The sequence below is a fragment of the Electrona antarctica genome (genome assembly GCF_951216825.1).
Source record: "Electrona antarctica genome assembly, chromosome: 11".
In the NCBI taxonomy this organism is placed as follows: domain Eukaryota; kingdom Metazoa; phylum Chordata; class Actinopteri; order Myctophiformes; family Myctophidae; genus Electrona; species Electrona antarctica.
In genome coordinates, this window is record NC_136792.1 from 7,891,632 (window position 1) to 7,917,171 (window position 25,540).

At 43.3% G+C, this 25,540-nt stretch overlaps 1 protein-coding gene across 1 annotated transcript; it reads left to right on the forward strand.

Moving 5' to 3' along the window:
* Nucleotides 1–537: 537 nt before the first annotated feature.
* pipox (pipecolic acid oxidase) lies at nucleotides 538–25,171 on the forward strand (the record flags this gene model as incomplete). Its single annotated transcript, XM_079514188.1, has 8 exons — nucleotides 538–648; nucleotides 1,648–1,799; nucleotides 6,629–6,842; nucleotides 10,570–10,752; nucleotides 15,121–15,273; nucleotides 19,310–19,459; nucleotides 22,028–22,103; nucleotides 25,041–25,171. The coding sequence occupies 8 exons, from the start codon at nucleotides 538–540 to the stop codon at nucleotides 25,169–25,171; spliced, it is 1,170 nt and encodes a 389-aa protein (XP_079370314.1).
* Between the last annotated feature and the right edge of the window lie 369 nt (nucleotides 25,172–25,540).

Genomic DNA, 25,540 nt, shown 5'->3' on the forward strand with positions numbered 1-25,540 from the left:
GTATACTTCTCTTAATGTTATGATGAATTGAACATACAGTATAGTGGACCCTATTGTAAACAAGTGTAATGCTTTATGGTGTCGTCATAAGCAGTTAACAGCTGTATTGAGTTGTGCTTGAAATGTATACTGTCTGTAATTCTCCAATCTGTTAATAAATACTTCAATCAATTAATCAATCAAAAGCCGTTCACACCACACGTATAATAGGGTCGCAGGCTTCAGCGCGTCCAAAGTGGTAAAGTGGTCCGCAACCGCAAGTCAAATGATATCAGTAGCCAGGTATTAATACTATACTGGCAAGGCAAGTTCAGTTGCGGACAACTAACTGTGACAGTCCCTGACTGTCCACGTACGTTGGCCGGTTCACTCCAGTGGAGTCAAGTGGATCGACAAATATAGTTGTGTAACAGCCAGGAATACTTTGACCTACTACTGAGGAAGTGCATGCAGCATGGGAGTGTAAACATTACCGAGGAAACTTCAAATCGAGCTGCGCGGCGCTCATGCCTACGATTACAAACCTCTTCCAAAAACATGTCGATCAAAGCAGACTACGACTGTATAGTAATTGGAGCTGGAATTCAGGGCTCTTTCACGGCGTATCATCTTGCAAAAAAGAACAAGAAGACTCTTCTACTCGAGCAGGTGTGTGAGATCATGATATCGTTGTTATTTCTGTCTCGTGCTGACGAGCAGACGAGGACTTCATTATCATCACAAACACAAAATGCAAACTAGCTTATTATTTTGTAGTAAGAGGTTGTTGAAGTGTTCAAGGAGAATGTGTTTTAAAACTTAGCTTTCTTACATTCTACAACAACACATGAAACTTCCTCTGAGTTTATGATGGTTAGTTATTTCACTCACCCGAAATGAACCCTCAAGTCCTAGAGTTAACACGCAGGACATTCACTTGTAAAGTTGTAGGCTACAGGACAGGATTTCCCTTGCGTGACCTTTTTGTGGACAAGCCTATAATGCATTCAAGCAACAGCTGTGAATTGAAACATAATTTTGTATGTATATAGCACAGCTGCACAGGGATGCATGGCTAATTAAGTGATATGATATGATATGAACTTTATTTGTATAGTGCTTTTCAAAACATAATTCCAAAGTGCTGCACAGAGCAAGATTAAAAACAGCAAGAAACACACAATAACAAAATGATAATGGCACACAAAACAATAACAAGGATGTATGTACAATTGGCTATTAAATAGTGAAACACTCTGTATAAAGGTGGGTTTTCAGGCGTGACTTAAATAGGGGGACGGATGGTGCTACCCTAATGTGCACTGGCAGTGCGTTCCACACGGTCACCCCGGGTAACTATAGGTTAGTACGAGGGACAGACAGAAGGGCCTATAGCTCCGAGGATCTGAGGGTGCGCCCGGATTCAGCGAGGGATAGCATCTCACGGATGTAAATAGGGGCCAGCCCATTTAGGGCTTTGAACGTGGCCATGACGTTTTCCTATTAGGTTTCCTGTGTTGTTCTCTTGCTGACACTTGCTTTTATTTCAAATGTATGCATGATGAGACATTCCCCCAAAACCGATGTAAGAATAAAGATAATAGCTGCTGCAGCATACTGAGCATAGGCCTACATGTAATTAATGAAACCTTGTTTGCCTCCTTTTAGTTTGTCTTGCCCCACTCCCGGGGCAGCTCCCATGGCCAGACACGCATCATCCGCAAGGCATATGATCAGGACTTCTATGCTCGCATGATGGAGGAATGCTATCAGCTGTGGTCTCAGCTGGAGAGAGAGGCCGACAACGTCAAACTGTACAGGTAAGCAGTCTCTGCTGAAGGCGAGTGAGAGAGAAAGCCATTAAATGGAACATAACAAAAGCTTTGCCAGAACACTGAGATTTGTCACATTCAATGTGCTATGTACGCACAAGAGCAGCAACTCAATCTATGGGAGCCATAAACGCATGACTTTCTCATTACCTCCAGCGTCAGCGATTCACCCCCAGACAGCTCCCATGCCTTTGACTGTGTAACAAGGTTTTATTTATTTTTTTATCTCCCTCCATCTCAAACCCCTAGCTGATTTTCATTCGCGGAGTGCAGGAGAGGTATTTGTGTGCTTATAAATATGACAGTAGCATCAAAGTGCCGGGCGGGCGGCATCTCTGGGCTTCGTGCAAGTACAACCTTTTTTTAAAATTTTTATTATTATTATTTTTAAGCTTTGTCAGTATCGGCAAGCCAAATTACAAATTGATTCATGCAAGGTGGTCCATAATAGATCGTGACGCTACCAGCCATGCCCACATCATTTCCCCCCCGAGCATGCAGTGATTCTTTAGCCCCGCCCCGGTGCTCTCGTCCTGGACTGGTGACTGATGGGGCCACATCTGAAGGCCACCTGTGCCCTTGAGCTGGCAAAAAGACGAAGGGAAGAGCCCGACAACAAACGACTGCAGCACAATGAGGGATGTTGAGGGGAGGCTTGCGTGAATCTTTTTGAGCAATGCCTCATGCCTCAGTCGTTCCTCTGGCTTGGGGATAGATGGACCCCGCTGAAAATGGTGGGAGCTAACCCAGAATCCATCTGCCAACCCTGTTGGGTTGGCCACACACACACGCACACGCGCATGCGCACACACGCACGCACGCACACACACACACACACACACACACACACACACACACACACACACACACACACACACACACACACACACACACACACACACACACACACACACACACACACACACACACACACACACACACACACAGAGCAGCAAACCAGTGCTACTCATCACCTTCCCTGACAGGGGCTGCACTGGATCATGAATCATATTTACGATTCTACACACACTTACGCACATTTTCTCCCCCTCTTTGTCACACACATGAACTTGGGTGCCATATACACAGACCATACACACAAACACACACACACACACATTGGGTGGCGGCATACTCATAAAATTCTCTGATGAATGGCTGAAGCCTTTAGCTAGTGTTGCCTATGCGTCATGGCTGCTGACAGATGTTTGGAGCGGGCTTTAGAAAACACTGTTGGCAAAGGACAAGGCAGCCATCCATCAGGCAGATTACTGAATTAGGCTCTGTGTTTCACAACCTCTCACTTTGGGACTCAATAACTTACCATGGGACTGCTACTGTATGCTCTGCCCTATTCACCATCTGCACTTCCTCCAGTCAGATGTCATCAGTGGGTCCTCATTACATGTTAGGATACCGTTCACCGCCTCATTTACAGCGTGCCTTACAAGCTATTGATTGGCTGTCACGCTGGGATTTGCCAATAATAAGGTGTCATATACAGTAAGTGCACGTACTGTGATAATGGTTTGGGCAGCTTGGTGAAAGGTAAATAGTGTAGGTTGTTGTGGTGGGTCTTCTTTCTCTAGGTTAAATCTCGCTTGAGGGTGAAGACAGCTAAGGGATATGTGTATTTATCCTCTATTCATAGATGTGAAGTGAGGGTATTTGCTGCTACATGATGCGACAAAGGTCTCAAGCTGAGAATTAAACCCATGATGTTGCGGTTGTGAGGTCAATGAACCCGCAGCCCAGTTGAGCCACCAAGGCCCCCCATAAAGTGAGCTATTGACGGGGTAGGGGAAAGCAGGGTGAAGGGTCAGACCAGATAGGAGGGACTGACCTATTCACCTGACCTGTTGTTGGCAGATAGTTCAGTGGACTCAAAATGGTTGCTTCTCCAGTCCTGAAATAAAAGGACCACTCATTGATGTAATTCGAATGTGGATCTGACTACACTGACCTTTTTCCTAAAAAAAACAAATTGTAATCTGACCATTATACCAGCATTTGTTATGATGAGCAACAGTTGACCCTAATGACCCATTCTGAGAGGCGTGTGTGTGTGTGTGTGTGTGTGTGTGTGTGTGTGTGTGTGTGTGTGTGTCCTGGGCATGACGTTGTAACTACCACCGTTAATGTAGTGAGTGCAGATTTAAGGGGCATTTGCAGCCTCTGGGGACTGTGTGCTTCAACATGATCGCAAGCCTGCATACAACAAGGCGCTGCTCACCGATGGAGTATACCCAGTGGCGGCCTTATATATGTTTCAATCGTTTCAATTGAAGCGGGCCTCGAGCCTCCAGGGACCTCCCAAAAAAAATAGTAGTAGTAGTAGTAGTAGTAGTAGTAGTAAGGTAGTAGTAGTAGTAGAAGTAATATTGCATTGCATCGCAGCCTTTCAATCAGCCTTGTCAATTATTCAGCCTCATCCTGTACGTCCACTAGGCCTATCTCACAGCATTTCCCCGCCCCCTTTTTACGCCCCCTTTTGGAGCTAGTGGTGTTATTCTTTTTGCGGTCCATAGGCTTCCATGTTAAAAGAGGTATTTTCACAAGCCACAAACTACCGTTTTGTAAAGGTAAGGTTTATTTTACTTATTTGAGTTGTTATACCATTGTGTTTTCTTCATATTATTATCGGTCTTTGACATTTTAACATTAGGAAATGTACTTAGATTCTCCAGAGAAAAAAAGTGTAATTGCCTAATGTTAAATGACACCACTATCTACCGGAAGTGGGCGTGGAAAGGGGGCTGTTCATGCTTTGAAGTCCGATAATTAATAATAATTATTCATTATTAAAATGCCTCCCGATCCTTAAGGCCGCCCCTGTGTGTGTGTGTGTGTGTGTGTATGTGTGTGTGTGTGTGTGTGTGTGTGTGTGTGTGTGTGTGTGTCATGTGCATGCGTGCATGCTGGGGGGGGGGGGCTGTAACCTTAATGTCAGTGACTTTAAGCTGGTTCAAATCTTCAAAATCTGTATTTCCAGTTTTCGTAAGGTGGCATATCCGTTTCCTGTTCCAGTTCATTTTCCCATAGTTTGATTGCCTCATTATGTCCAAATCTGTTACTTTCCAGGATTGAAATTCAAAAATATCAAAACTAGCAGATCTACAAACACAAAATGTTTCAAGCTTGTGCATCTGCTATACTTTTGATGCTTTTGTGTGAGGCTGTAGTATGTTCAAATAGGGCATTAACCCATTTTGGGCGGGAACCCCTTTTGGTGTTTTAACTAAGCATTATGTTATACTTTAGCTATTGAAAAATAGCAGATCTACAAGCTCATAGCGCGCCACCGAGTGGCGCGCTATGAACTTGTAGGTCTGCTATTTTTGAAAAATCGTAAAAATGCGGCACAAATCTTTGAATATATATTCCTTCAGAGCGAACGTTTTTTAAATTTCGACGCCTAAATGGGTTAATTTACGAAACAAATCATGAAAAAGTTAAAATATGGATATAAGAGGTTTCCGACTACCAAACACCGCGGGTGTTCCGTGGCAGATGCCGCTGCCGGAGAATGCACTCGTTCTCTCTCACGATATGTTTCTGGTTAAAACCTGCTGGCGAGTCAATCGAAAGATTATGCGTCTCAGGTCGTTATTCTGCTCTGCTCTCCTCCATCCTCACTCTTAAAAGGGTTATGTAAAGAAGGAAAGGACATCTACAGTATAGGTAGATTTGATTTGAGCACTCAAACTCACTGAACTCTGGACCTGTATCCTGTAATAATAATCCACACACAAGTAATCAGATTTTGAAGTCAAGAAAATTATTCACGCACACGTGTAGATTGACAGTTGCACGACATGAATTGTTTATTCTTTGTGACTTCAAATGTCAATTTACATGTGTATGCATATTTTATGCAAATCTACCAGCAGATTTGGCAACATATCTACCTTCAGGTAACATCATTTCCTTCTTTACATAACATTTACATATAGTTCAGTCAGACAACTCTTAGAGTGAATTTAGAATATATATTTATTGAGCATAATTGAGCATATATCTATGAAGCATAGATTGACGTCAGGGCTCTGTCCCTATTCATTCCCTGTAACATTAACATTTTAGTTAAATTATAAGCCAAGTAGAATTGCAGGGAATGAATAAGACCCCCATTGCAGGGGGATCTAGAAACAGAGCCTGTATACAGGTGGATGCTGGGGAGGCGGTGGGATTTGCAAAAACTTCATGAGCAGCAGGTTAGCAGCAAGCGAGGCAGGGAGACAGCAGCAGCAGCAGCGGTGGCACACGACCGCACAGCAGGAGAGAAGCCAGGAATGAGCAGGTAGGCAGATAGCCGCTTTAAATAGCCGCTCTGATCAGGTAAAGAGTGAATGAGACTAGTCTAGGTAGACTAGCTCACCTGGAACATGAAAAGGGTACTTCTGAAAACTGGGACTACAGTTATAGAGCTGATTATGTAACGGTCTGTTCCCTCCCTTGTATCACTCTCTCTATATAGGCAGGTTTATTTTTCTGGTAGACAGAATTATTGTTATCATCATCAAATTAGGAATTTTAACAACTTGACATTAAAGGATAAGCATTTTTCCTAAGAAGCGCTGCAGGGAATAGGGATCAGTCAGTGGCTCTTATAAGCATTTCCCCGTATCAGGGTCATATCTCTCATTTCCACATGTAAAACTCAACTCAGAATTTATACTGTATCACAATCAATTTGCATGACATAAAGAGATAGGAGAATAGGACTTAAAAATAATTAAAAATAATCCTTTAACATTTTATGTCACTCACTGTCGTCACCCCCCCCCCCCAACCCCCCCCCCCCCCCCCCCTCCCAGACAAACTGGTCTTCTAGTTATGGGTCCTGAGAAAAGACATGAATTTCAGGCGATGAAGACCACCCTGGAGAGTCTCCGGGTCCCCACCGTGCATTTGTCACGCGAGGAGTTCAGCCAGCACATCCCCAACGTCAACCTGGCCGATGGAGACGGAGCAATGGTGGACACCACAGCCGGAGTGCTCTTTGCAGACCGTGCGCTGAAAGCCGTGCAGGTATACAGCACATAATGTATGAAAAACGCACTCCGTACCGTAAGTTTCATGCCGATTGGTCCAGCGATGCCGACATTAGCTGCACACGCACAGACAGACAGACAGACAGCCTAAAAATAATCTCTGCCCCTGGCCGTTTCCGGCCTGGTGGAGATCATGTGGTATTCACCACAAGGAAGAATAGTATAAGGTTTTTCCATAAATAAATATGCTTCAGGGTTGTCAGGTTTCATGTCTCTAGAGAAGAATGCATGTGATTTAATTACTTAGTTACTCAGGTCCAGTAGTGCTAGTTACTGGTTTTCAGTAACTAGTTACAGTTAGTTACTTAATTTCAAAAAGTAACTCAGTTACTTTAATGATTACTTACAACAAAAAATAATTAATTGACAGCCCTAGGACAATCCGTGGACATCTTTTCGTAAGAGACAGCTGTGTATTTTATACACACAAATCCAGCACACGCAGATTAATTTATCACCAGCCTATATCATATCTATTAATTTCCCATTGTTGTCTCTAATACACGTGCAATTACAAAAGCAGCACTGTGGTGGTGCAGATTGAATCAGGATTAAATTAATTGCATGCACACTCGTACAAATCATGTCCATGTGTGAGGGTGGTAATAAGGACACAGTGTTCAGGAGCTTTCAGTTTAATGAACTAACCCTCTGCTCTCCCGTTCCGAGGGACTGTGAAAAGTTACTTTTTAGTTACTACAAAAAAAGGGCTCCCACTCCCAGGCCATAATGCCCTTATAGCCTTCATTTCAGTACTGTTATTGATAATGATAATACCAGGGGGGACTGGTGGTGATTTTGATGACGCCATGCCTATCAATACATTGTTATAGCAAACAACAACACAAGTAGGCTACAAACAACAACACATGGGGGTTCCTCCACCGCTCTGGAGTCTGGATTTCAAAGTAAGACCAAAACCAGACAATTAATTAATAGGTTTGATTATTACACACGCATTATTATGCACGCACGCACACACGCGCGCAGCCTCTCCCTGTGTCTGTCCGTCTCTCTCTCTCTTTCTCACCCACACACACGTCACACACACTCGACAAAGGTGAAGTAGTGAGAATATATCCATTAGGAGAAACACGATTTGGGCTACGCCATGACCGTCTGTCCGTCTTAGTAAACACAAACACACCCACAGCACGTATTCGCCGCACGCCACAGAGTAACGCACCATGTAGTAACGGTAACCGAGTTACAGATTTTTTTTAAAGCGTTAAATTGCCGGAAATAACGGCGTTACAGTAACGCGTTACGTTCCAACACTGCTCAGGTCAGGTGTTTGGAATCTCTGAAATGTACTGAATAGTTTACATTGTGTTGATGCCTGCTTTCTTTATGTACAGAGTAAATTAAACAATGCATGCATTCATTCAAATAATTGCGATTAATGACTTAATTGTGTTTTTTACATTGGACATTGGAACACATGAATACGGACTTGTTTTTTAGGCTTCATAATCACAAATTGCACAGGGCAGATATGACAAGTATACAAAGAAATTATGGACACAATTAATAATATACTTTCAAGAAAATGTAAAAATAGCTACAATCCACAAGCTTTGAACACGCCACCAAGTGACGTGTTTTTCTTTTAGATCTACTATTTCCGCTATTTTTGGAAAATGTTATATGGACATTTTTCAAATTGAGAACGATTATGACGATTACGCAAAGATAATTGTGATTATCTCAAATTATTGCCATTAGGCGATTGTGCAATAATTGTGGCAGGCCTAATTGGAGGAGAACACCCTGTTCTGTGCCAGATCAAGCAGAAATCTAACGATTTGTTATTTCACAGCAATGACAGTCCTTTTTATTCAACTGTCTGCATAGAATTTTCACCCCTTTTGTGCAATGCTCCAATTGCCAGTAAATTACAACGTGTCATAAGCTGTGATAATAGACATCTCAAGGCCCACTTTGAACAGTGCTTTGCGTTTTGAAAGTGCTGATCTATAACACGTACATTTTCTGTCTACTACGTACGTGTCACCAGTGATCTGCTTCAGTCGGTCGGTTGAATTATCTTACCATTATCTTAACCCATTTAGGCCTGGGAAGTTCCTGGGAACGATTCTACAAATGCCTTCTAAATCCTGACAGTTTTCTGAAAAACCCATGTTTCTATGTCTCAAACTATTTCATGTCAAGGATCCCTAGAATTATAAAAGTAAAAAACGAACGCTCTGAAAGAATATATTCAAACATGTGGGCCACATTTTCACGATTTAAAAAAAATAGCAGACCTACAAGCTCATAGCGCGCCACTCGGTAGCTAAATTATAACATAATGTTTAAAACACAAGGGGTTCCCGCCCAAAATGGGTTAACTGTCCTTTCTTTCTCTATGCATAGAAATGAGACATTTTCCTGAACGTTTGAATTCTGGGCCTCCATTGAATGGCTGCATTATTTGTCTAAATGAGGCCAAGACTGCAGTATGTCCTTGACCTGGCTTATCAGCTTCTTGTACTGTAATTAGAAAAACTTTGACGGGGCCGTATTTGCTTCGATGTCGAGCTAGTCCAGACTTTCCTCATTATACAGTAAGTTGAAGGGTTGACTCTTGTGCCTTATTGGCGCATTGCCAAATTCTGACCTTTGCAAAGGGCAACCGCATATTAATCATTGTGCAAATGCTCCTCTTATCACCCGTAAAGAATAGTTTTTCATGTATAGTTAATAAGTTACCACAGTGCCAGGTCATGAAACCTTTATCCACAGAGCTTCCCCTGTGATCAAGTCCCTCGCATTGTCTGAAAATGTATTGAAATTGAAATATATTTACAACCAAGATTGTGTTAGTAGTTATAGAACAATCTAGACTTTTTTTTACCGTTGCATTGCATCACCCTTCTTGTAGATTTTCACTAATAAAAAAATGTTCATCGTAATCGAGACAATAATCGTGATATTGATTTTAACCCATTTTGGCGGGAACCCCTTTTGGTGTTAGCATCATGTCATGCTTTAGCTATTGAAAAATAGCAGATCTACAAGCTCATAGCACGCCACCGAGTGGCGTGCTATGAGCTTGTAGGTCTGCTATTTTTGAAAAATCGAAGAACGACTGACATAGAAACATAGCTTTTTTAGAAACCTGTCAGGATGTAGAAGACATTTTTAGAATCTGATCTCAGGTCATATCGGCCAGCCCTAGCACAGATACACAAAGGAGGTTCACTGCAGGGAATTTGTTTGATAGTTACCCCAGACCTCTTTAAAACCATGAGGTGCAGAAGATATTAAATCAATGGCATTCAGAAAGCCTGGCAGACATCTCCGTCTCCAGGTAGGTGGACAGATGCTGCTTCGCTGATACATTTGTGTTTCGCTCAGACTGTCGCTTGACAGGTTCTACTTTTTTTCTAACAACTTTCAAGTTTCTCATTAAACTTTAACCGTCTCCACTCTTGGGATGGGTTCAGCTCAGACGAATGCGGGGGTGTTTTAATATCCGTGAGTGACTGCTGCATTTAAAATCAACCGTCACATTGCTTTTGGTCTTTTAATCCCCAAAATTTGGTCTCGAATAACGTGGAGAGAGAAGAGCGGGCAGCTTCAAAGGTAATGCAAATGAGGGAACTGTCAACTGTTCTGCAAACACATCATCAGCACCAACAAAAGAAACCTAGCTAGGAATATTTTCCATTGACGTATTGATTCTTCTCTCTCGTTCCCAGGGGCAGTTCCACAAATTGGGTGGCGTGATTAAAGATGGACAGAAGGTGACGGACATTGAGCCTGGCCCTGTTGTCACAGTGTCAACGTCTAGCGACGTGTACCGAGCAAAGAGCCTGGTGATCACAGCCGGAGCGTGGGCTACCACCCTGCTCTCCAAAGTTGGACTACAGCTCCCACTGGAGGTACTGAACAGCATTCACTTCAGGTGCTCAGTGATCATAGGTAGTGTTGTAGTGCCACACTGTTGGTCTCAGTGGTTCAATGGGGTTCTTCACTTTGGAACCTCTGCAAAAAGGGGGTCCCTCACTGGCATCTTTTTGGTTTTTTGAGTGGTGCAACCACTCCAAGGAACAGCAATGTCCGTGTTGTTCACCTATGTTTGTGACTATGTATGTTTGTGTGTGACTCATGAGTACCAGTAGGGGCGCTGTTGTAACAGAGACAGAGAGATAGTATTGCACTGTTGCCTGTTAATTACAGAGAGAGAGAGAGAGAGAGGGGGGGGGGGGGGGGGGGGATTTGCACCACTCAGTTCACACGGGTGTGATTTTTTGCCTTTACAGTCACATTATTCTAATCCACATAGTGTACATTTACATTGCGCTCCATCCAGCAGCATAAGTAGACGTCAGTAGGCCCCCACGCAGCCCCCCCCCCCCCTCCGACACAGTTGTGTTGTCTGCGTCACGCTAGTTACGCCCCCGGCTGCGTCTCATTTTAACCCATTCTGAACGGGAACCCCTTTTGGTGTTTTAACTAAGCATTTTGTTATACTTTAGCTATTGAAAAATAGCAGATCTACAAGCTCATAGCGCGCCACCGAGTGGCGCGCTACGAGCTTGTAGGTCTGCTATTTTTTAAATATTGTGAAAATGTGCGGCAAATCTTATAATATATATTCTTTCAGAATACTTTTTTTTGAGTGGTGTAAACCACGCCTACAACTGGCTTTGTTAGTCTGTCTGTGCTCAAAAAATTAGCATGGTTGCTATGGTCACCCAGTTCACACGGGTGTGATTTCATTACGTCAGACATTACATCAGACCATAGTTGATCAGTCTATATAAGACCTTACACCACTCAGTTCACACGGGTGTGATTTTTATTTCGACGTCAGGCCTAAATGGGTTAAGCTACCGTGTGAAGAAAGCTAAGAGAGAGTTGCCACCTAGGAGGATCTACAATGAGCTCTGGATGAATATGTAACAATAGACAGTTCACTAAAGAGAAAACCACTTGGTGTCCATCCATATATGCCCTAAAAAGACTGAAACTAGACAAACAGCAATTGGTTGTGAGACCACATTTATGAAAAACTCACATGTGAGCTCTACGTTTAATCGCTATGACGGTATTAGGATGGTTATCTGTTCATAACACCAGATAATTGACGTGTAACTGATTGAATCCAGGTTAGCGAGAAAGCTACCAGCTGTTCAGGTAATCCAACTGATTATCAGAATAAAAATCTAATGATTTAAAAATTAAAACATTACATTATAGAGCTGGACATGATAGATTTAAAGTGTATAGATCTATTGAAATTGAAGTGAGGGGCACTCTTAGCATCATACATCATCTCATTCCGGACAATCACAATTTGCGTCCTCACGTTCATCTTCAATGTTTGTTTAAACAATGTGTTTATACAAACACTCAAAACTGGCCATTCATTGTCAATGGAATTCAATGTCCGTGTTTGCACAAACACTCAAAACTGGCCATTCATTGTCAATGGAATTCAATGTCCGTGTTTGCACAAACACTCAAAACTGGCCATTCATTGTCAATGGAATTCAATGTCCGTGTTTGCACAAACACTCAAAACTGGCCATTCATTGTCAATGGAATTCAATGTTTGTGTTAGGACAATGTTTGTGTTTCGAGGACATCTACACCAGCAGGTGCAGGAGCACTGCGGCCCGCATTATGGAGGACCCCACTCACCCGGCCCATGAACTGTTTGCCCCGCTCCCCTCGGGTAGGAGGCTGCGCTCCATCAAAGCCAGGACTGAAAGGCTCAAACGCAGCTTCTACCCGGGGACTGTCAGGCTACTTAGCTGTTTTTAATATTTTTTAATATGCTGCTCAGTTTTAATGCACTGCACTTTGGGATTTTATGCTTATTCTTCTTTTATTGCTAGGTTTTAACCCATTTTGACCTGAGATCAGATTCTAAAAATGTCTTCTATATCCTGACAGTTTTCTGAAAAAGCTATGTTTCTATGTCAGTCGTTCTTCGATTTTTCAAAAATAGCAGACCTAGAAGCTCATCACGAGCTTGTAGATCTGCTATTTTTCAATAGCTAAAGCATAACAATGCTTCCCGCCCAAAATGGGTTAATATACACTGCTGGTCCTGAGTACCAAATGACAAATAAAGTGAACCTACGCAAACCCTCAAAGCTGGACATAGCAGGATACATTTTTAAATTTTGCAAACACTGACTAGGAGTGCAGACTGCATGCATTCAGGCAGGCTAAAAGCTATGAGCTATGACTGAGCTATGACTGACATTCCCTTTGTCTTTCTCTCTGGTCGTAGAGAGAGACACTTGGGGAACGGACCTTCAACCTTCTGCTGTACTCTGTTTGTTTAAACAGAAGCAAAACCAAGCCTGACTAGGAGTCCAGACTGCATGCATTCAGGCAGGCTAAAAGCTGAGAGCTATGAATGACATTCCCTTTGTCTTTCTCTCTGGTCGTAGAGAGACACTTGGGGAACGGACCTTCAACCTTCTGCTGTAGGTTTTACTCTGTTTGTTTAAACAGAAGCAAAACCATTAAAGCAGCTACACAGTCAACTCCCTGGTGTTCATGTAACTATGGCAGTGTAAGGACCGATTCATACTCCTATTTTACCGCTGTTTCGGCGCTGTAGTGCCGAAAGGATTTCGGCTCGTCTGAAATTTCCAGTGGCACCGAAGAGCCGACTTTAGGACGGTACCCGCCCCCCGAACCTCAAATGACGTCACATTGTAGGCTCTACAGAGCTGAACCGACTTTTATTCGGCTCTAAAATAGGAGTATGAATCGGCCCTAAAAATGGACCCAAAAGGGTCAGTTTCTAGTCTACACTTGCATAGTTAAATGAACACTGAGGATTCTACTGTGTATCTTTACTCAGGAAATACAGTAGCTCAGCCAATCTCACCCCCCTCTCACAATATGCCACACAAACTGAAAATAACAGGTGATGGAAAAACAAGCAGGCAGCTGTTTGAGTGCAGAATTGGAGTTGGTATTGGAATTGCATTATTCAGGCTAGCGGGCTGGGGGGGCCTGGGGAATGCCACGCCTGAGTGAACTGGTAGAAAAGCTGGGTATGTATGTGCTCATTGGCTCGATGTGGTTGCGCCGCCTGAATTTTTATGGTCCCTCGGAACGGGAGAGCAGAGGGTTAGTTCATTAAACTGAAAGCTCCTGAACACTGTGTCCTTATTACCACCCTCACACATGGACATGATTTGTACGAGTGTGCATGCAATTCATTTAATCCTGATTCAATCTGCACCACCACAGTGCTGCTTTTGTAATTGCACGTGTATTAGAGACAACAATGGGAAATGAATAGATATAATATAGGCTGGTGATAAATTAATCTGCGTGTGCTGGATTTGTGTGTATGAAATACACAGCTGTCTCTTACAAAACGATGTCCACGGATTGTCCTAGGGCTGTCAAATAATCAATGAATTGGTCGACCAAGACATTGGTTGATTAGTTGCTTTGTATGCTTATTTTCCCATGCACATCTCTTGTAAACATTTCATTCTACCTGACTCTAATAGCCATTGTGAAATCAGGAATTCAGGTCTCAACATCACCAACCTGAAAAGGCTGGTCTCTGCATGATAGTATGTGGCAATCACAATTTGACAGATTTGTTGATTAATCAATTCATTAGTCAACAAATTCCTATGACAATTAGTCAAATAAGAATGTGGGCGACTGTGGCTCAAGAGGTAGAGCAGGTCGTCCAATGATCCATGGGTCGGCGGTTCGAATCCCGGCTCCTCCTGTCTACATGTCGAAGTGTCTTTGGGCAAGACACTGAACCCCAAATTGCTCCCGATGTGCTGGTTGGTACCTTGCATGGCTTCCACCGCAATCGGTGTATGAATGTGTGTGTGAATGGGTGAATGTACTGCACAATCTATGTAAAGCGACTTGGATAAAGGCGCTATATAAATGCACCATTTACCATTTACCAATGTCTTTAGTCATGCATATAGAGTTCTCGGTTTCAAAAATACTGTTGGTTAGGGCCGGGTTTGGGCTGATGATTTATGATAATTGGTCAGGTAAGGTACGGCTTTTATTTTCATTGCTTGCTCTCTCCCACCCGGGTATAGTACAGTATGTGATTAGCCCAAACTATGCAAATTATGTAACCTTTTCTGCTAATTGGTGGTGTGTGGCTGGTCTCGGGCTCAGTATTGTATGTGATGATCTGGCTCGGGCTTCGGCTCAGTCAGTTCGGTTCAGGTTTTAATTTCCAGGCCCATTAAAGAACTCTAGTGGTCCTGATGGTGTTCCTATATCCTCAGGTGATGCGGATCAATGTGTGCTACTGGAAAGAGAAGGTTCCTGGGTCGTACCATGTGGAGCGCCGCTTCCCCTGCTTCCTGCAGGTGGGCAGCAAGGAAGGCGAGCATCACATCTATGGCCTTCCTTCCAACGAGTACCCAGGCCTGATAAAGGTGAGCTATAAAACAACCCAGTACCCACGGCAACGCATTTCAGCGTCATTTCCCATGGTGGCTGAATGGTATCTTAGATGCCAAGAAAGGAGAGAAGTCTTAACACAATCTGTGCCAGGAACGTCAGGTTACATTTTAAGCAGTAAAACCCCCGGCCTGTGCCAAGACGTAATTTTACGTTATTTAATTATTCTTTTTTCTTTTCTTTTTTCTGACGTGCACGCAATATGCACATGGATGCACCCACGGTTATTAATTATTTCAATTGTCCCCATATCTCTGGCAACTGCACTGCGTTTCTGTTTAACAGGTGGGGCAGGTTGGGTTAAGAGTAATGGTAAAAAAATAAATAATAATAATTCTTGAACTACACCAAATCCAAATGGTCGAAAAGTGAAAGAAGTGTCATGGCATCGTCACGTTTGTTCATTATCACTAGTGTGTACATTTCATGCTTCAGTGGGGCTCTACGTGACTTTGATTTATGAAGCTAACGTGGACTGCCAGGTTGGCGTTGCTTATGGAGTAAGACCATCTAAAGGCTGCCAACACTTTATATGCTTAGAACATCCCTCAACTCTCACTCTGAACATAAAAACATAAAAGATGGTGATTGCTTCACATCTGCCAGCAATATTTGCTTTACCCTCAACTGTTCCAAAACTTCATGTAGTTTTGCTTTGGTTCACTTTCAATTGATATTACGTCTATTTTCAGCATGATGGTGAGCCAGCGGGAGTTTTGAGGCTAATGGCACACAACATGCAACGCGGTGGAGGGGTGGAGGGGGGACAGATGGCGATGCCACATCATATTATTCACCCTGGGACACAGTCACTGGTGCTGTGTCTTGTGTAGGCCCAGCACCAAGTGAATGGGGGGTTAAAACGGAAAGGGGGCAACGCTTTTATATAAGTAGGTTATAATTCGTCTTTGAGATGTGAAGTGTGAACAATTGACCTGACCTTAAAGGACCACTTCACCACTTTTCAACTTCTCTTCCTATAATTGGTCCTAACTAATGTTCATGATAACCACCATTTTTTCCTACTCAGTCGGTGTCTCATATAGGAAGGCTGTGGTTCAGAAACCCGTCCACCAGTGACATCATCGATGGTGAATCCAAGCTAATAGAAACGGCAGGCTTTCTTTTCCTGAAAAGTTGCAATGCAAAAGTTGAAGCCATCGTTCTCACGATAATAAAAATCTGAATATATTTTAAAACAAATCTTGTTTAAAAAAAAATCTGCCTAATGATGATGGACGGGTGTCCAAACTGCCCAAAGCCCTCCTATGAGACACAGACTGAGTAGGAAAAAATGGTGGTGTTTTATCATGAACATTAGTAAGGACCAATTATATGAAGAGATGTTGAAAAGTGGTGAAGTGGTCCTTTAATAGTGCATCATGGCTATAATATGAAACAAGAATATTTTGGGAGTGTCAGGTCACCACTCACCACCTAAACCGATCTGGTGGTAGGTTTAATGTAATTCATTGATTTAATAGCCTCTGAACAGCTACATAACACAAGACTACCGTTTCAAAATCAAATCCTATTTCTTTCTGAGCCGTGGTGAAGCCAGTATTAAACCTGTGTCCTGGGGCGACCCAATAGCTGAATTGTTAGGGCACATACTGTACCACAAGCACATAGGGCGCAAGGTGCCTTCTTCAGCGTGTCCCTGTGGTTTGAGTCACGGCCAGCCGGACCGTTTGGTGTGTGTCATTCATTCCCCTGCTCTCTGTCCGCCTTTCCTGTCTCTCAGTGTACTATTAACCCATTCAGGCCTGACGTCGAAATAAAAAAAAAAAGTTTTCTAAATCATGACAATTTTCGGAAAGATTTGAGGCACATTAACGATTTTTCAAAAATAATTTATTGTTATAATTTAGCTATTGAAAAATAGCAGATCTACAAGCTCATAGCGCGCCACCGAGTGGCGCGCTATGAACTTGTAGGTCTGCTATTTTTCAATAGCTAAATTATAACAATGTTTAAAACACCAAAAGGGGTTCCCGCCCCAAAATGGGTTAATGGTTAATGTGGTTAAACGCTAACGTGACATGGATGCGTTCCAGGTCTCAATGGATTAAATAACCCTTAAAAGAAAAAAAGAACTGTGGCCTCGCACAATTCTGAGAATCAGAGCCACTCATGCCATGAGGTTCAAATATAATAGTCCTGGCTCCTGCAATAACAGCAGTATGTTTTAGAACTATGTGTGAATGCTGTTTGAACAGTGGAAAAGAGACGGGCTCAGATCACAAGCTTCAAATGTTTTATGGGTGATAGATAACTTCAAAGAAGGTGTTTCATTACTGCATGAAACATGACAGCTTGACACTCGTATCTCGGCCAATTATTTGGTTGTTTTTGAAAAGATTCTGTAGTGTACATGAAACTGAGGGAGGGGGGGGGGTGCAGAAAGTACAACTGAGTGGGCTTTGCCCACTTTTCGCGCAGTTTTTTTTTGTCTTAAATTTGTATCGCACCATTTTGTAACACATTTTTTTCACCCGGTGCCAATTGCCTAATCCTGCAGGGCGCTACTCTCCCTCTGCCAATCTGGGGAGAGCCCTGCACTGAGCTCATACACATGCTTCCTTCAATGCATGAGGAGTTAGCAGGCCACTTCTTAGGACGTACAGTAGCACGTTATTCCAACCAGTTCCTTTCCCCTCCATGAGCCGGGGCTGACCAGGGGTAGGCAGTATAGAGCATAGAGTATATAAAGGATAGAGACCGAACTGGAGCACTAGCCCCGCCCCCAAGCTATTCATTTCGATGAAGTTGCTCAGTGGCGTTTTGAAGCACCCGGAAGACTGCCGGAAGTACCTCTTCCGGACCTCAAATTTGAGGTCCGGGGTGACGTATGGGTGACGTAGGGAGTGATGGTCCTACGTGTCCGTGCACGGGTCCGCCTGCAGTCCTTCCTCTTACCACTAGGGCCCAGAGCTTCAACGTTGGAGCGCCTCACTGGCCCCTTGGTATAGAGACCAGGATTACGGCATGTTTGAGAGGGTTTGTTTTTACATATAAGACATGCATACATAATGTGGAATGAACCAGAGTATTTAATTATAATTTGTGGACTTCCTTGACCTTTTAATGTTTTTTTTATTACAAGGGTTTGTTGAATACCAATTCTCTGATTGGTCAATTGGGGGCAGCCATAGCTGAGTGTTTAGCGAGCCCGCCTGGGGAGCCAGAGCCCCCGATTGTCCCAGGTTCCCAGACCAGCAATGTGTCCATGTGTGTCCCTGAGCAAGACTCTTAACCCCTAATTGATCCCTGAGTGCCGTAGACCGGCTGCTCACTGCTCCTAGTGGTAATACGAGAACTACTGGGGACTTCGATTATAGGATGGATAAATGCAGAGGACAAATGTCACGTAATGTGTGAAAAACAAAGACAACCCAAGGATTGGGGACTATTCTAATTAAGGTATTCTGCGAATCGTATAACGTATTGGAAGTATTTTTGTCTTGTATGTAATCAGATACATTTATTTCTAAATAAATATTTCATGTCAGAATATTGATTTAGCTCATACGTAGCTGTGTAATAAGCAGGACAGTGTGTACAGGGAGGCTGTCATTATTGCAAAATGAGCCCAGACAGTATATAATAATTTACCCATTCTGGGCGGGAACCCCTTTTGGTGTTTTAAGCATTATGTTATACTTTAGCTATTGAAAATTAGCAGATCTACAAGCTCATAGCGCGGCACCAAGTGCCGCGCTATGAGCTTGTAGGTCTGCTATTTTTGAAAAATCTTGAAAATGTGGCACAAATCTTTGAATATATATTCTTTCAGTGCAAAGGTTTTTTTTTTCGAAATCTTTGCTTCTGGGGGGTCCCTGGAACAATATATTTTCAGATGGGGGTCGGCGGCCAATTTCATATATTTTTGGGGACATGAAATAGAAAAATGGGTTTTTCAGAAAACTGTCAGGATTTAGAAGACATTTGTAGAATCGTCCTCAGGTCTAAATGGGTTAATAGTACTACTGTGTGAACACATTTCTTTAGGTGTGCTACCACATGGGTAGTAAGACAACGCCAGACGAGAGAGACAAGCAGACGGATACTTCGGACATTGACATCCTGCAGCGATACCTCGCTCGCTGCTTCCCTGGCCTGGACCCTGTGCCTGCCGTGGTGGAGAGCTGCTTGTACACGGTGGGTAGAAGACATAGATAGCTCCATGTGTTACTTATTTTTTTCTTTCTAATTTTCATGCCACGATTTTGTAACCCATTTTTCACCGCTGTGTCAATTAATTATCTAATGTGGATCCTGGGCTCTACACACCCTCCGCCAACCTGGGGAGAGCAACGGACTTTAACTCATGCTTCCTTCATGCATGAGTGTCCAAGTCGCTCCTTTACACCTGACAGGGGGGAGTTTCCCTGGTTGGACGTAGCACGTGGAAGCAACACGTTATTCCAATCAGATCCTTTCCCCTCCATCAGGCGTCCCACGGCTGGCCAGGGGGAGGTAGTTTAGAGACCAGGATTACTGCATGTTTTTTGTGAGGGTCCCTAGGGGGACACGGGGAGAACATGCAAACTCCACACAGAAATTATTATTAATATTCCATGTGTTACTTCTGCCCTATTGGTTTGCTTTCAGCAGAGAAAGCTCCAGTGTTGTTTTTGGCAGCAGATTTTGATTTTAGTTTTTAGTCATTACTAAATTACTACTTTATTACTACTATTCTCTCATTACTCATTAGTCTCTTGAATAGTTTCAATTTAGTTTTAGTCACCTGGAATGTCTTAGTGTTAGTCTAGTTTTAGTTGACTAAATATCACAAGATTTTAGTCGACTAAATCTACAGTTGATTTAGTCGACTAAAATGTATTTCGGCGGGCCTTGATGCCGTCGGGCCTGTTTTTTTCACTTGCTGAAAATAGCAGATCTACAAGCTCACAACGCTTCGCAGTGGACATAAACAACACACAAAACAGCACTGGAGACCTGGGAGTGAAAGATTTGTTGCATCTCTGATTTATTTATAATAGATTTACAGTATTGCTTAACTCACTGCAAATGTCACTGAAGCTAATGATTCGTTCACAAAGTGCGCACCTCCCTGTAGAGTAACTTAGTAACTGAGAGGCCACGCTCATGCTGTCGTTGAGTACACCTACAGGTACACTATGTACTGATCTAAAAACAACAATATAACAGCAATAATAGGGTTGATAAAAACTAGCCTGTTGGGAGAATGGCATTTTGAGAGAAAAGGCAAACCGCCCAGGGACTTCAGCACCATGGACAGAGCCCAGGGACTTCAGCACCATGGACAGAGCCAGCAGTCACTGAATAGTAGAGCAACTTACTTAGTTTCACCGCTGGAAGAAACTGAAACTGCAGTCACTCAACGTTAATAGTATTTTATTTGTAGTAGCACAATTTGAAATTCAAGTATGTGTGTTTGACTAGGATTTGAATTCCTACAAAGACCATAATGCTTTGGTGCACAGCCACTTCTTGTGGAGAGGGGGGAAGCTGCATCTCGGAGGTGTGATGACTGATGACAATTTGTTCCCATGAACATGACTAAAAATAACCAAAAACACATAATTACACACATAAAAACCCCATTAAAGTGGCCCTTTAATCAGAATATAAAGGCATTCCGATTTATTTATTGATTTTATTATCTGTTCCGCTCAAACCACATACAGTATGATATGATCACTAGTGGTCCATTCACTTGAGATATATACATTTTTTCCAAGACATTGAAATTACGTATTGATTAAGTGGATTAACTGTATGTCTCGTTTCTGAGACATCGCTGTGCTAAGTAAGAAGCAGCGAGGGACATGAGCGCATTATCAACTCCATAGATGTGATATTTCATGTTAGAAATAATTATACAGATGGAGCAGGTTTGTCAACACCTGTGGTGTGATGTTTTCCGTCTCTGTATGAGACAGGTGTGAGATTGTCGAGGACATTTGGAATACACATTCTGAGCCATCTTGCGGCGTGCACGTGTGTGTTGAGGGAGGGGTTGGAGCTAAAAGCAGCCATTCTCCCCTCAAGCAATAATATACACTGCTAGAAAAAAAAAACCATCACTCCAGGACAGCAGGATTGCTATGACCTTGTCTACTGCTTCTGAAAATCACAATAGTCCTGCTTTTCACAATGCAGTGTGTTTTGTTGAAATATGTAGTAGGGACATGTGGCTAATGTTGTAGCCAATATACATGGGTGCTGTTAACAAAAAGAGTTTGTGCACAAATCTATAAAAGATTATAATAATAATATATATACTGTAATATAGTGTATGTGTCACCTTGGCAACCCATTTAGGCCTGACGTCGAAATAAAAAAAACTTTCGCTCTGAAAGAATATATTTGTGCCGCCTTTTCACGATTTTTCAAAAATAGCAGACCTACAAGCTCGTAGTGCGCCACTCGGTGGCGCGCTATGAGCTTGTAGATCTGCTATTTTTCAATAGCTAAATTATAACATGTTTAAAACACCAAAAGGGGTTCCCGCCCAAAATGGGTTAATGTTGTTGTAAAGTACAGTGATTACCTTTTGTGAAAGGGTTTTTGAAAGGTTTTAGCAACATTGGAAAAAGAACCTTTCATACTAAACAGTTCTTCCACTGATAGAGAACATAGTTAGGTGTTATTTGTCTAGATACAGCTGTAAAACCCACTCATATGACCCTGCTGGCCCTTCATAATAATAGTAGTCTCTCTCTTTTCTTCTTCTTTCAGATGACACCAGATAGCAATTTTGTGCTGGACTGCCACCCCACCTATAGCAACGTTGTGATCGGAGCAGGCTTCTCAGGTGTGTAAGTGCAGTAGTAAGTGCAGTAGTGTTGTTTGTGGGTGTGATGATGGCGTCTCCAAAACATTTACCCTCATAATAGGTGGGTCGTGGTATAAATATATTTGAGAACCCCTGCTCTGTCTATACCAGGGGTTCTCAACCCGTGGGTCGCGACCCCTCGGGGGGTCGCCAAATTATTTTGGGGGGTCCCCAAATAATAAAAAAAAATGCAACTGAATGGCTGGAAAATGGAAATGAAGAGTTTACATATAGTACACATAGTACATGCATACACCTTCCCTAATGATTATATCTGGTTTCAGTATTTATTTATGGTGTATTGTCTCTATTATTAAGGTTATTGTAGCAGTCAATTTATATTGGGGGTCGGGAGGGGGCGGGGCGGGGGTCCCGAGACGTTGCCAAAGCATTTTCGGGGGTCCCCGGCCAAAAACTTTGAGAACCCCTGGTCTATACTACACTGTACTATAACCATTATTATTCTACACTATATGCTCATTATTATCACTATACAGTATATACAGTATAGTATATATTGACCACCGGAGAGAGACGGGTGGCAGCCGGAATGTAGACGCCGGCACCCGGGAGCAGTATGGGTTGGCGCCCCAGCCTGTGTCTTCCGTGAGGAAGAAGCCCAACAAACCCACGGTGAGGCCTTTAGGAGGGCCACTCAAGCCGCAAGCGGAGCCTGCAGCACCACCATGGGCCAGGTGGAGCCTGCAGAACCATTGGCGGCTCGAGAATCCACCATTCCTGAATGAAGTGCCTGGTGCTGGGAGTCTGGTGCAACGCACAGGGGCTGGACCTGGTGAGAGCAGGAGTGGACCTGGTGAGACGTAGGAGGGGCCCGGACAGGAGTCAACGCACAGAGCCTAGTCCTTCCACGCGCCAGAATAGTACCTCCCAGTCCGGCAGAGTAGTTCGGGAGGAACGGATTGTTGTGTGGACCTGGTTAATCCCTAACGGGACTGATCGAGGTTATAACTACTGGGACATAAGTCGGGACTTGATCACCCCGGCTGGGCCACCTGAGTGAGGGGTATGATGTTGGGAGACCCGAAACCCTGATGACCTTGGGATACATCACTGAGGATACGTCCCAGGTGCATCCATGCGATGTATTATTATTAAAAAAAAAATTGTGATAATATTGAGCATATAGTGTAGAATAATAATGATAATAATGATGTCTATAGTCTATACTACACTGTACTATGACCTCTATACTACACTGTAGTGCACCTAGCAGTAATTCTAGTATGTTAAGAAGTCGTTTTCAGATTAAGTACTGCCTCGACTGCTATTTGAAAAATTGAATCACAGATGGAAAGCCTTCCACAGAAGTGGGTTCGATGCACTTCATACTGTGTTTAGAGTTGCTGTTGCAGAATAAGCCCCCCCAGCCCTGGACACAAAACCAAGTCCTTCTGCCAGAGACACAGTGTTAACTTTTAATGAGAATCTTTCCTGAACCCATAGTGAGAGGCGAGGAGCTTTGACTGTAGGTCTGGACTTCTGTTATTGCTAATTAGCATGGCAGAGAACCCAGCAGACTACCTCCCTCTGATGGTGGTCTTCTCCCAGAGGTTCAGGAATCTGTCGGGGTCTCCTGGCATTTCTCCATCTGTTCTCATTGTCATCTTTTCCAGCTCATTACATGTGTAATTAATTTTCTAGACATTGCAGTGTATGGCTGGCTAGCTGGCCGCTAGAGGATGGAGCATTCATGCCTGGAAATATAACCAACAGGTTCAGGAAAAAGTCTATCAAGCCATGTAATCGATTACCGTAGACACAGATTACAATCATGAGGAAATGTGTTTTCGCGTCTCCGCATCCACATCATGCCAGACTGTAGACAGACAGGTGCAATGTCACTCGCAGAATGTTTCGGGTTGGTGTCACATTGCAGTACAATCACGTTGTACTGTATTCTACTGTACAAGCTCACGACGCAACGCATTGAGAGCTTATAGACTGTCTATTTTTGCGAAAGAGATGGTGTAGATTAGAAGGATCCCTGGGGCACCCCGGTCAATGAAGTATATAGGGTTTAAGTGGTTAATGAAGAGCCAGAGAATCATACCATGTCCCCCCCCCCAGCACGTTATATTAATTTGCTGATCTGCAAAGAATGAAAGAAGGTCATATTTTTAAGGTAAAGAAGCAAAGTAACATGTCTGGATCGGTTTGCAGGGCTTATCTGTATTACTACGGAGGAAAAAAAAACTCCCCCTCCTACAGAACTCTGCTTGAATGTGTCATCAAAGCCAGGCACAAGTGCTTTAAAGCAAGTCCTGGGGGGTTGCCATGGTTACAAAGTCACCCAGTGGGCTTGGCCAGCCATTGAGGGCTTCCATTCTGCTCCTCTGGCGAGATGAAAACGCACACGTGCCCAAACTGTCGGAGCCAAGCTTTTATGACTTCAAAGCCCAGCAGTATCCAGCAGGAGCTGAGAGACCTTTGTCAGATGGTAAATGCGCTGCGTTCCTGAAGCCCTGTTGACATTCACAATTTGCCTCTCAGACCTTAGCAACAAGACGGCTGAATGTCAGAAAATAGCCTCTTTTTCTAACCTCGCTCCTGGGCCGGAGCATATAATATAAAGCCCTCACTAAGGAAAGGGACAAATCTCAGAGAACTTAGTGCCTGGCCTCTGTTTGCATAAGTGAAGCGATGGCCAGTGTGACAGCCAGAGGAATAGCTCTGATCTCCTTTCATGCATTCACTCATTCAGGCTTTAAACTTGTCGCTGGCTGGCTTAAGAAAAAGTGGTGAGAAACCAAAGCTATTTATAGAGAGCCTGATGCGGAAGAAAATGCATGGAGTGTGGGGGTTATATACAGTATCTGCAACATTATGACTTTGATTTACCCAGCGTGACTCGATGACCTCAGCACACCGCTCAACGTGATTGGTTGTCTTCCCTAGGTCATGGCTTCAAGTTGGGACCAGTCGTTGGCAAGCTGCTGAGTGAACTCAGCCTGGGGGAGGTGCCTTCCTATGACCTTTCACCCTTCAGAATGGCACGCTTCCAGGCACATCGCAAAGCAGCTCTGTAGAACCTTTGTGGTCGACTGGGAAACGCCTTCTTCATGTGCCTGAATGGAAGATCTATGATTCAAACTATAATTTAAAGCACTCAAATTTAATTTGAATGTAGTGAATACATTTTTAAAAAAGAAATCACACCCGTGTGAAGTGAGGGGCGCTCTTATCATCATATATCATCATGATGTAAAATAGACACCTTGGGCCAGATTCACAAAGGACATTTACGACCAGGTGTAAATGAAGTGCGTAATGAGAGCGCATTAATTTGTCCGATCAAGCTCACGTGTCATTCACCAAAGGTGGCGTAATGACTTAATTTGTGGGGATCTTTCTCAAGTGATTCGTCGCCTGGTTTAATTGAACATCCACGCCCATTC